Source organism: Dreissena polymorpha, chromosome 16 (assembly GCF_020536995.1).
Source record: "Dreissena polymorpha isolate Duluth1 chromosome 16, UMN_Dpol_1.0, whole genome shotgun sequence".
NCBI lineage: Eukaryota > Metazoa > Mollusca > Bivalvia > Myida > Dreissenidae > Dreissena > Dreissena polymorpha.
This window is the reverse complement of record NC_068370.1, coordinates 37,742,125-37,752,471: the sequence shown is the minus strand read 5'-3', so window position 1 is coordinate 37,752,471 and position 10,347 is coordinate 37,742,125. Positions and strand designations below refer to the sequence as shown.

Sequence of the window (10,347 nt, the reverse complement as noted above, 5' to 3'; positions counted from 1 at the left end):
GGGTCCCGAGCGGAGGCGTCAGTTCGGGTCCGTATGACCAACTTGTGGTCGAACTACGACGAGAGGACCAACGCGCATTCATTAACATCATGAGGATGCCACCCGAGATGTTCGATGAGATTCTCGCACGAGTGGGCCCAAGGATACCGAAACAGCGCAACAACTATTGACTTCCAGTTTAACCGGGGATGAAGCTAACAATTGCGCTGCGGCATCTTGTGTCTGGTTCAAAGTACCGTGACATGCAATTCGGCATCGGAAAGAAAATATATAAGTGATCGACCGGCCAAGATGGACTGATTTATTTATTTTAATTTTGGCGTAAGTGTACATAAACATTCATGATATAGAAACAAACAAGCATTTGCATTAAAAACAAAGCAAATAAAATGTTGATAGTTTAAAATATAAATAAAGCATGACATACAATGACCGTTTTTAGTACGTTTGTGTTCGGAACCTTTCCGTTTCGCTCACGTATGGAGAACGTTTTTTCCGGTACGTATACCACATACACTTACTATAGGCCTTCAAAAAGCAAAGAAATTGCAACAAAATGGCAGAAAATAAGGTTTTTTGTTACGAAAAAGAATTTTAAATTCACTGCCCACATAAGGTTTCCTGGTCTTCCCCAGATGGTATCCATGTTTTTCCAACATGGTCATTACAAATGCAAATTTCTCCGCAATAAACAGTTTTCTGGAGAAACCCTGTTGAGAGGTTATGGCAGACATGTGAAAGTTTGTATAAATTCTTTAATTGTTGTAGTGGCTTGCAAATTAAAGCAGTTTTTTTCCCTTAAATGCCTGAAAATGGCCCATTTGGCCCGATCTTCTACTTCAGGGAGCCACATTTCGCTCATTTTTTAAGAAAATGTGTCAGGATTTTTTTCTCCATGTTGGCCAATACCTTTGTTATCCATGTTAATACACAGTTGTTTCAAATTGGACTTTGAAAAAATTATTTTTTCCAATTTACATACCCTATGTAAGTTCATGTCAGAATACACAGCACTGTCCCCTATGGTATTACACAACCCACAAGGTATCGGGTTTCCTGGGGTGTATTCGCTACACCGCCGTTTTTATCCGGTGGAAGTCCGTTACTCGCACGGTAGTATCCGTAAGCCGACCGTTAATTATCCGGAACATCTACGTTAAACGTACGTTTTTTTTCCGTTACATCACCGGTACTGTGCGGTCATAGTGTGTTTTCGACGCTTCACACACCGATTTCGAGCGTTTTGAGCGGCAGAGCAGGTAAATTTTATCACCGGATAACCACAATCTGCATATTTTGTCCGTTTGTTCTCCGTAACATATTCGTCAGTCGGTCTGACCGGGCCTTTAAGCATGAGCGCGATGAATTCGATACTGTAATACTAGTAATCGAATCAAATAGCAATGCCCGACAAACCACTAAAACAGGTTTGTTCGAAGAACGCGCCTATAAATACGGATACTTCGCGTGTAACCGGTTGACTCATGTGTTTTTATTTCACTTCCATTCTTCTTTTGGTTTTCTCTTTTGTATCTATAGGTTTATGTCCAGCAATATGTAATAATGTAAAATAAGCCGCGAAAACTCCGCGTAACATCCCGTACTGCGTGTGATGCAGCTAAGAACTGCACAGAAAGACATTCGCTACCCTTGATCTCATTCATTGAACTATCAACGCCGTATATCTTTTGTAAAGATATTTCTTGTTTCAAAATACTAATGTTAATGGTGAGCTTATTCACGACGGATATTTCTTATCAGGCCCTTTTACATAGGAAGGAGCTGTGTTTGTCGAAATAATAAATAAATAATGAATAAATAAATGAGGATTAACCAGCCTCTGTATAATAAATTATTGTTATTTTGGTCATATTTTACTGCGAACATGCAAACATACTCAATGATCAAATTTTTCTCGCACGGATTTTTGGAAGTTTTCCCACATTTTTTTTTATTCTTACGTATAAACTTGAAAAGAACAAGAGATGTGTTCGTCTGAAACACAATGGCCCCTATTGCGCCATTGCGCCGCTTTGAAATAAAAATATTTTTTACCTTTGACCTTGAAGGATGACCTTGACCTTGAACTTCCACCACTCAAAATGTGCAGCTTCATGAAAACGCCGCTTTGAAAAAAAAATTACCTTTGACCTTGAAGGATGACCTTGACCTTGAACTTCCACCACTCAAAATGTGATGCTTCATGAGAACGCCGCTTTGAAATTATTTTTTTTACTTTGAAGGATGACCTTGACCTTGAACTTCCAACTCTCAAAATGTGCAGCTTCATGAGATGCACATGCATGCCAAATATCAAGTTTCTATCTTCAATAATGCAAAAGTTATGGTCAACGTTAAAGTTTTTTTTCGGACGGACGGACTGACATACACACATACTAACATACTGACGGACAGTTCAACTGCTATATGCCACTCTACCGGGGGCATAAACACGAGAGAAGAACGAAAACCGAAGAGTCAAATTGGCGCATTCATGACAAAGAAATATAAAAATAAAATAATTACTAGATGAAAATATACGAACCATTGTCTTACAAAAACCGAAAAGGACGCCATGTTAGCTTTCAGTTACAAAGTAAAAAAGTATGTGTGGCTATTTTTCATTTGTGTGCCAGTAGTAAATCGTATCAGAAAGAACTAGAGCTGTGTTTTACATCTTGTTTGCAGGATGTAATACATCGGATCCGTACACTGATTTCCATGCACTGCTTCTGTGATGTATTTCATTATGTCCATTTTACTAACTCCAAGACAACTCAACAGATTATTAAAATTAAAACAATTTAATAGTGTTTAACTTGTGTGAATTTTATTAACATTATTTAGCTAAAAAAAGAACATGCATAACAAAACTGCAACAAATACAATTAATAAATAATAGTCATCAATCTCTCATGGTCTCAACTTAACAAGAGGGCCATGATGTCCCTTAAGCGCTCACCTGAGTTAAAGATAAACCAATTGTCAAAACCTTGACATGGAGACCTATTTCGTGACTTTGCTTAACAAATGTCTAAGAAAAGTCCTTGATATCGATACCTCTAGATTGGTAACAAAGATTTTCTCAGATTTGACCTGTTGACCTAGATTTTGGATGCATGTGACCCAGATTTGAGCTCACCCTAGACATTTTCAAGATGAATGTCTTGACCAAGTTTAATTTAAATAAAGTCACATATAAGGCCTCTACCCTGGTAAGATGGTAAAAATGTTTTTTCTAATTTGACTTGGTGACCTAGTTTTTACGAACGGAACGATACAAAATTCAATCTCGGCCTAGATATTGCTGGGGTTACCTATCTAACTAGGTTTCTTCAAGTTGAAAAATGCGGCCTTTAGAGTGGTAGCTAAAATGCGACCCCTAAAGACATATGAAGAAAAACGCATGCAGCCGGTCACCATCAGCAGTTCATGTTCAAGCGAGCTAAAAACATAGTCATAAAAATACATGTTCAGACATAAAATACATACAAATCCAACATAAAAATAAAATATCATTTTCTTGTTTAACATCAGCAAAGAATGATAGTCAAATAGACAGGACTTGAAATTTTTCACACACCCACACAAATCAAAAGACAATTGTATTTGTCTTTAGAATTCGTTATAAATGTATATAAAACACTGGTTATTAATTGGTGCTTAAATAAAACAGTGGTAATTTTTCTGAACAAACTGGAATGTGGTCAGGCAAAGATGTATCAATAAACATAGATAGATCTTTGATTCTGGATACAGTCCAGATAATTCTGACAGCTATATATTTCAGTTTTCGGTAAAAAACGGTTAAATGTTCAATTCATATGCAGTTGCATAACAATTTTAGCTGAATAACAATTTAATCACATATTGGACTTCACAGATTATGCTTTTGAACAATAAATAGACAGATACATGTCAGACATCGATTTCCTAACAGTGGTTTCCATAATCTCTTACACAATTTAACTCTAACATTCAAGGTAAGATAAACGAAAGACAACTCTGCTCCACCAGCTTTGTCAAGTCTGGACACGATATGCCCCACTCACTGTGAGAATTGTAGACGTGGAGATCACCGTAAAGATGGGAGCATCAAAACAAAGAACTAAGGTAGGAGTCAACATCAACTGGCGTGATCGTGAATAATGTCCTTGAAACAAAATAAAGCAGATAGAATGTTATAATTACAAGTTATTCCTTTCCAGCAAATCATTACTGATACATGCAATACAATTCCACTGGTTACACAAATTATAAATTCACCTGCTTAAAAACATTATTGTAAGCCCAGTATGAATATCAAATGAGAACTGTGCCAAAGGTAAATATGTACATGCAAAATGCTTTTATTTTAAATGAAATTATCTTTATGTTTAACAACTGGCGATAAACTTAATTAAAACAAAAGGATCTTTTCGTCACAAACACAATGCTCCCTACTGCACCGCTTTGAAATAAAAATTTATTTATTTTTTTACCTTGAAGGATGACCTTGACCTTGAACTTCCACCACTCAAAATGCGCAAATTCATGAGATACACATGCATGTAAAATATCAAGTTGCTATCTTCAATATTGCAAAAGTTATGGCCAACGTTAGTTTTTTCGGACAGACATACAGACTGACATACTGACTGACGGACAGTTCAACTGCTAAATGCCACCCTACCGGGGGCATAAAAACAATATCTCGAAAAACACTGTAGACTCAGTGAAAACTGTCATTCAGATAAACAGTAATTCAGATAAAGCTGTAAACTAACAATGCCTGACATACAAGTGGGCACTCTCAGACATTGTATCTTCCATTAAATATGAGCAGTTCACAGGTAACAAGCACACATTATACAATATGAATAAATGTCTGATAAGATTTCAACCTAATAAGACCATGCGTGTAAAAGGTTTATTCAAGGTTTTGGGTTTTGGGAGGACGAAAATGTCGTACCTTGTGTTTCAACCAGGACAGAATGCAATTCCAGAATAAGGTGATGAACGCACAAAACACCACACGATACTGAGGGCCCAGGTAAGAGAAGTTCAAAAACTGTGCAGGCGGCCATACACACCAGTCAATCTGCAAGGCAGGAAAAGTGACTTTTCTGTTCTGATGCTCAGACATAAATGAATCACAATATGAAAACAAGGGCTGTTTGTAAAACATGCATGCCCCCTTATATGAGCTGTCCGTTGTAGTGGCAGCCATTGTGTGAATACGTTTTTTGTCACTGTGACCTTGACCTTTGACCTAGTGACCTGAAAATCAATAGGGGTCATCTGCGAGTCACGATCAATGTACATATGAAGTGTCATGATCCTAGGCAAAAGCGTTCTTGAGTTATCATCCGAAAATCATTTTACTATTTCGGGTCACCGTGACCTTGACCTTTGACCTTGTGACCTCAAAATCAATAGGGGTCATCTGCGAGTCATGATCAATCTACCTGTGAAGTTTCATGATCTTAGGCATATATGCGTTCTTGAGTTATCATCCGAAAACCATTTTACTATTTCGGGTCACCGTGACCTTGACCTTTGACCTAGTGACCTCAAAATCAATAGGGGCCATCTGCAAGTCATGATCAATCTACCCATTAAGTTTCATGATCCTAGGCGTATGCATTCTTGAGTTATCATCCGGAAACCATTTTACTATTTCGGGTCACCGTGACCTTGACCTTTGACCTAGTGACCTCAAAATCAATAGGGGTCATCTGCGAGTCATGATCAATCTACCCATGAAGTTTCATGATCCTAGGCGTATGCGTTCTTGAGTTATCATTCAAAAATCATTTTACTATTTCGGGTCACCATGACCTTGACCTTTCACCTAGTAACCTCAAAATCAATAGGGGTCATCTGCGAGTCATGATCAATGTACCTATGAAGTTTCATGATCCTAGGCCCAAGCGTTCTTGAGTTATCGTCTGACAACCACCTGGTGGACGGACCGACAGACCGACAGACAGACCGACAGACAGACCGACCGACATGAGCAAAGCACTATACCCCCTCTTCTTCGAAGGGGGGCATAATAATCCATTTTGAATAACAAAAGCTACAGTTTCTATCAAAAGCACAGGATCTACAGAATGAACAATATAACAAAGTCAGGAGAATTTAGATTAACATACTCAACTAAATAAAGCTTATCTAAATAATGGTTATCTACAAACAAAAACATCAAAGAATTGTGATCTAAAAACTGAATAATACAAGTTGTAATTTACATATTGAATACTAAAAATTGCAATCTACAGAATGAATTATAAGCATTGTGATCTCCAGACTTAATCAAAGAAAATGTGATCTAAAAACTGAATCAAACGAATTGTGATTTTTAAACTGATTAATAAAAAGTGCTATCTACACACTGACTATGGTAATAAGAATTAACATACCAGATAATAAGATTTGTGATCTACTACATACTGAGAACTGTGTTCTACAGACTGGATAATAAGAATTGTTAACTACATGTACTGACAGAATCACAAGAATTGTTAGTTTCAAACTCAAACGTACATAACTTTATCTTCAGACTGACAAAAAAACATTTTCATCTAGAATGATAATAAAAGTAAAGTGATATAAAACACTGGAGAATACGCAAACGGCAATGTTATTTTTACATTGCATTTAAAAACATTGAATCACAAGAGGGCAACAGAACATCCATTTTAAAGAACGGTTTTAGAACCAAACATACCATATATACTATGAGGAACTTTGATTTAATTTCATCAACTCCATGCTTTACTGTCTTTCCTTCCAGCAATGACATGCCTTCAATATAAAAATGTCAAGCACTAAAACATGACACAAATTTACACAAATATTATTTGTAATTCATGCACAAATTATTATTATTGTATTTTTTTTTTATTTTACTCTGGAGACTTTGGGTTTTATCTCACCATTTAGGAAAAATGATCCATACTGTAAACAAAGGAATTTTAGCCTCAATGTAAAAAAATACAGTTTTATTTATAACTGTTTTTTATAAATTTATAATAAATAAAACTTACAAAATGAAGAAAATACTAAGCATAAAGATATCAGTAAAATGGATATCAAAATTCTTTATTCCCATTGGGAATATGACAAAAACTTTAAAATCAGCCAAAAAACTTAATCTTACAAATGTAAGTAGCCAAAACAAGATCTCCGCAGTCGGAGACATATGGCCCCCAAACAGGGCTTTGAACAAGTTACCCCAATTTCAATACTAGGGGTCATCTACAGTCCAAGGCTAATGCACATGTAAAGTTTCAAGCCAATCTGTCAATTTGTTGATGAGTAATTGATCGAAAACACTGGTCTACTGACAGACAGACAGACCAACCAACAGACCGATCACCATCCAGCAAAATAATATACCCCCTCTTCTTTGGAGGGGGTGGGGGGGGTGCATAACAAACATTATCTTACAACTGTCATAAAATTTGACAAAATAGTGACTTTAAAATCAGCCCAAAAACAAATCAGCCCAAAAACATTATCTTATAACTGTCACAGTGTCACTACATGTACATAGTGCTACCAAAATTAATATGTACAATGCAGTGTTTTTTTCACCATTTTGGTAATGGGGCAAGGGCCTTTTGGATTGCTAAAAAATATGCATTTTTTATTTTGTTGGGAAATATGTGTTGTTGTTTTTTGGCAAACAAATTATTTAAAATACCTTAAAATTGAGAATAAAAAAGCTTCCAATATTATATTTCATAAGATTTAACTTATAGAGTTAAATAATGAAAAGAACTTATTGTTGCAATTGATTAATAAAAAAACAAGGGTGTTCAATTTGAAATTTCAGGCAGTCATCTTTGAAAAATACTTTTTAAGATTGGGAATAAAGACTAATTTAGGCCGCTACATGTTATTTCAACAACAAAAAAACATTGCCTAATAATAGTCACCTGAAAATCATGTGGAATACTCTGCTCAATGGCATATCAAATACAAAATAATTATTCTGCGTAATCATTACAATCTTACCCATGAAAAATGCTGAGCAAAAGATAGGCCCAGCCACAGCTTGATCAACCACAATTTTCTTAGCTACAGTTCTCAAGTTGGTGGCCGGCAAGTATCCATCCAGTATCTTGTACCAGACATGCGACATGGGTCCATACAAAAATCCCATTGACATCATACGCCCTGAAAATAAGAACGCAGCTGAGCACAAGACAAGAGCATCAAGAGGTCAACTTCATTAATGATTTCAACAAGAAAACCATCACTAGCTATAATAATCATCACCGAAAACAATAGTAGCACACCAACAACATCATTAACATCAGTCATAATCCACATGAAAAACATAAACAGATTCACCATAATATACATAATCCTGACATTTTCAATAACATTCATTCTCATTCCCAACTCATTCAATAACATAGATGCTAGAAAGACTTGTACAATGTTTCCATCCATAATAACAAAGTGATTCATATAAGCTTATTGTACAATCCTGTAGATTATCTGAGTCGCGTTCTGAAAAAACTGGGCAAAATGCATGTGCGTAAAGTGTCATCCCAGATGAGCATGTGCAGTCTGCACAGGCTAATCAGGGACAACACTTTCCGCCTAAACGTGATTTTCGGTAAGGAGGGACTTCCGTGAAACCAAAAATACCATAAAAGCAGAAAGTGTTGTCCCTGATTAGCCTGTGCGGACTGCACAGGCTAATCTTGGACAATCTTTATGCATTGCATTAAGCCCAGTTTTCTCAGAACGCGGACCATCTGTATTTCATGTTTATTCACTCACCAGTTCGATGGAAATCGTATTTCGCATCTTTGTGGTCCAGCCTCTCTATATTCTGAACGATGTAGTCCCCAAGACCCAGCAATGCGCAGGTAGTTGCTGTATTTGTGGCCAGCATATATTTAGAGAACAGTTTCTTGGTGAATTCTTGAAATTTTGACATTGCAAATAGTTAGATCAACAAATATACATGTTACGCCAAAAAGTTCCACAGGAAAGTTGTTTCAAAATCATGTTGTTTTCTTCGTAATTAAGTACGAATCTTAGTTAAAGTAGGCCTTATAAACCGTGTTTACACACATCCGACTCTTGAATAAATGACGTCATGTGCCACATGTTGTCACTTGATAATCTTGAAACAAATTCGATTTCCAGATTTATTTTGAATGGAAATGTTTAAAGAATGCGCACTTATGATTTCTAACTAAAGTTGTTAATTAGCCCGTAACTATGGAAAAGCTCGATAAGAGCTATATTTTACACACTTTCGAAAAACATCAAGGTCAAATTCACTGATTCAGTATTTGACAGCTTTCGCCATATTGAAGAGTGTCACAATCTTCATCCAGAAGAGTTTAAATGTAAATGCAATATAGACTGGTTTCCGGACTCCGTTACATCACTTGCAATGCTATTTCGGTAGTGATATTTCAATGAGTATTATCTATGTTTATTTGTCGTGTAAAAATGAGATAATATACAATACAATATGTACAATGAACAGAGTCAAGTCAAAGTATTAAATTTGGCCACAAACACAACACGTATTTGACACAGAAAACGTATTATCCCAGGGACCTATACAAACATACCTGTTTGTATAGGTCCCTGATTATCCATACTTGCGCTTTTATCATATAGCGTGATATAGGCCATTGTCAGTTTTATCCTTTGTGGCAAGGAATCAGAAGTACGAATAAAGATGCATTTGAGCCATTTGCGGGTATATCAAGGCTACCATGACATTTGAGCTTTTATGATTATAATAACATACCGGGCTATTTTTTACTAGTGGACACCATCTAACATACCAAACATGCCATATACCTGCCAAGTTATCTGTTCTTTCCGGTTTGAGCGACGGGAGATACATTGCCTCTTTCAGCTTCTTGTTTTATCTAACAATGAAAGCGTATGATAAGTTTACCATATATGCCCATGAGACCTATACGGCCCCATTTTTGGCCTCGGTATAAATGTCAACAATCCATAAAATGTGATCCAAATTACTTAAAGTATGGAGTTATCAATACAGTTTATGAACTGTTTAATACTCGCTAAAATATTAACTTGGATTAAGAATACCTCTGGAAGTAACATACACGATGAAAGCAAATCGCAATCTTTATCAATGACAAAATAATACTATCAAGAAAATAAAAATTAACACATTATATATTAATTAATTCCTGTATTAAGGGGATCTTTTCACGTTTTGGTAAATTGACAAAATTGAAAAAAAGTTGTTTTAGATTCGCAAATTTTCGTTTTAGTTATGATATTTGTGAGGAAACAGTAATACTGAACATTTACCATGGTCTAATATAGCCATTATATGCATCTTTTGAC

At 36.0% G+C, this 10,347-nt stretch overlaps 1 protein-coding gene across 1 annotated transcript; it reads right to left on the bottom strand.

Moving 5' to 3' along the window:
- Nucleotides 1–2,813: 2,813 nt before the first annotated feature.
- LOC127862339 (mpv17-like protein 2) lies at nt 2,814–9,336 on the bottom strand. Its single transcript, XM_052401423.1, has 5 exons — nt 8,782–9,336; nt 8,005–8,166; nt 6,713–6,789; nt 4,952–5,080; nt 2,814–4,153 (listed from the first exon to the last, which is right to left on the bottom strand). Exons 1-5 carry the CDS (start codon nt 8,939–8,941, stop codon nt 4,127–4,129), a joined length of 555 nt encoding a protein of 184 aa, XP_052257383.1. The 5' UTR covers nt 8,942–9,336; the 3' UTR covers nt 2,814–4,126.
- Nucleotides 9,337–10,347: the final 1,011 nt, after the last annotated feature.

Coding starts and splice junctions, on each gene's coding strand:
- LOC127862339 (XM_052401423.1), bottom strand. CDS start 8,941: ATGTCAAAATTTCAAGAATTCACCAAGAAACTGTTCTCTAAATATATG. Junction 8,167..8,781: donor ATACGATTTCCATCGAACTG/GTGAGTGAATAA, acceptor TCTTATTTTCAG/GGCGTATGATGTCAATGGGA. Junction 6,790..8,004: donor TTGCTCAGCATTTTTCATGG/GTAAGATTGTAA, acceptor TTTATATTGAAG/GCATGTCATTGCTGGAAGGA.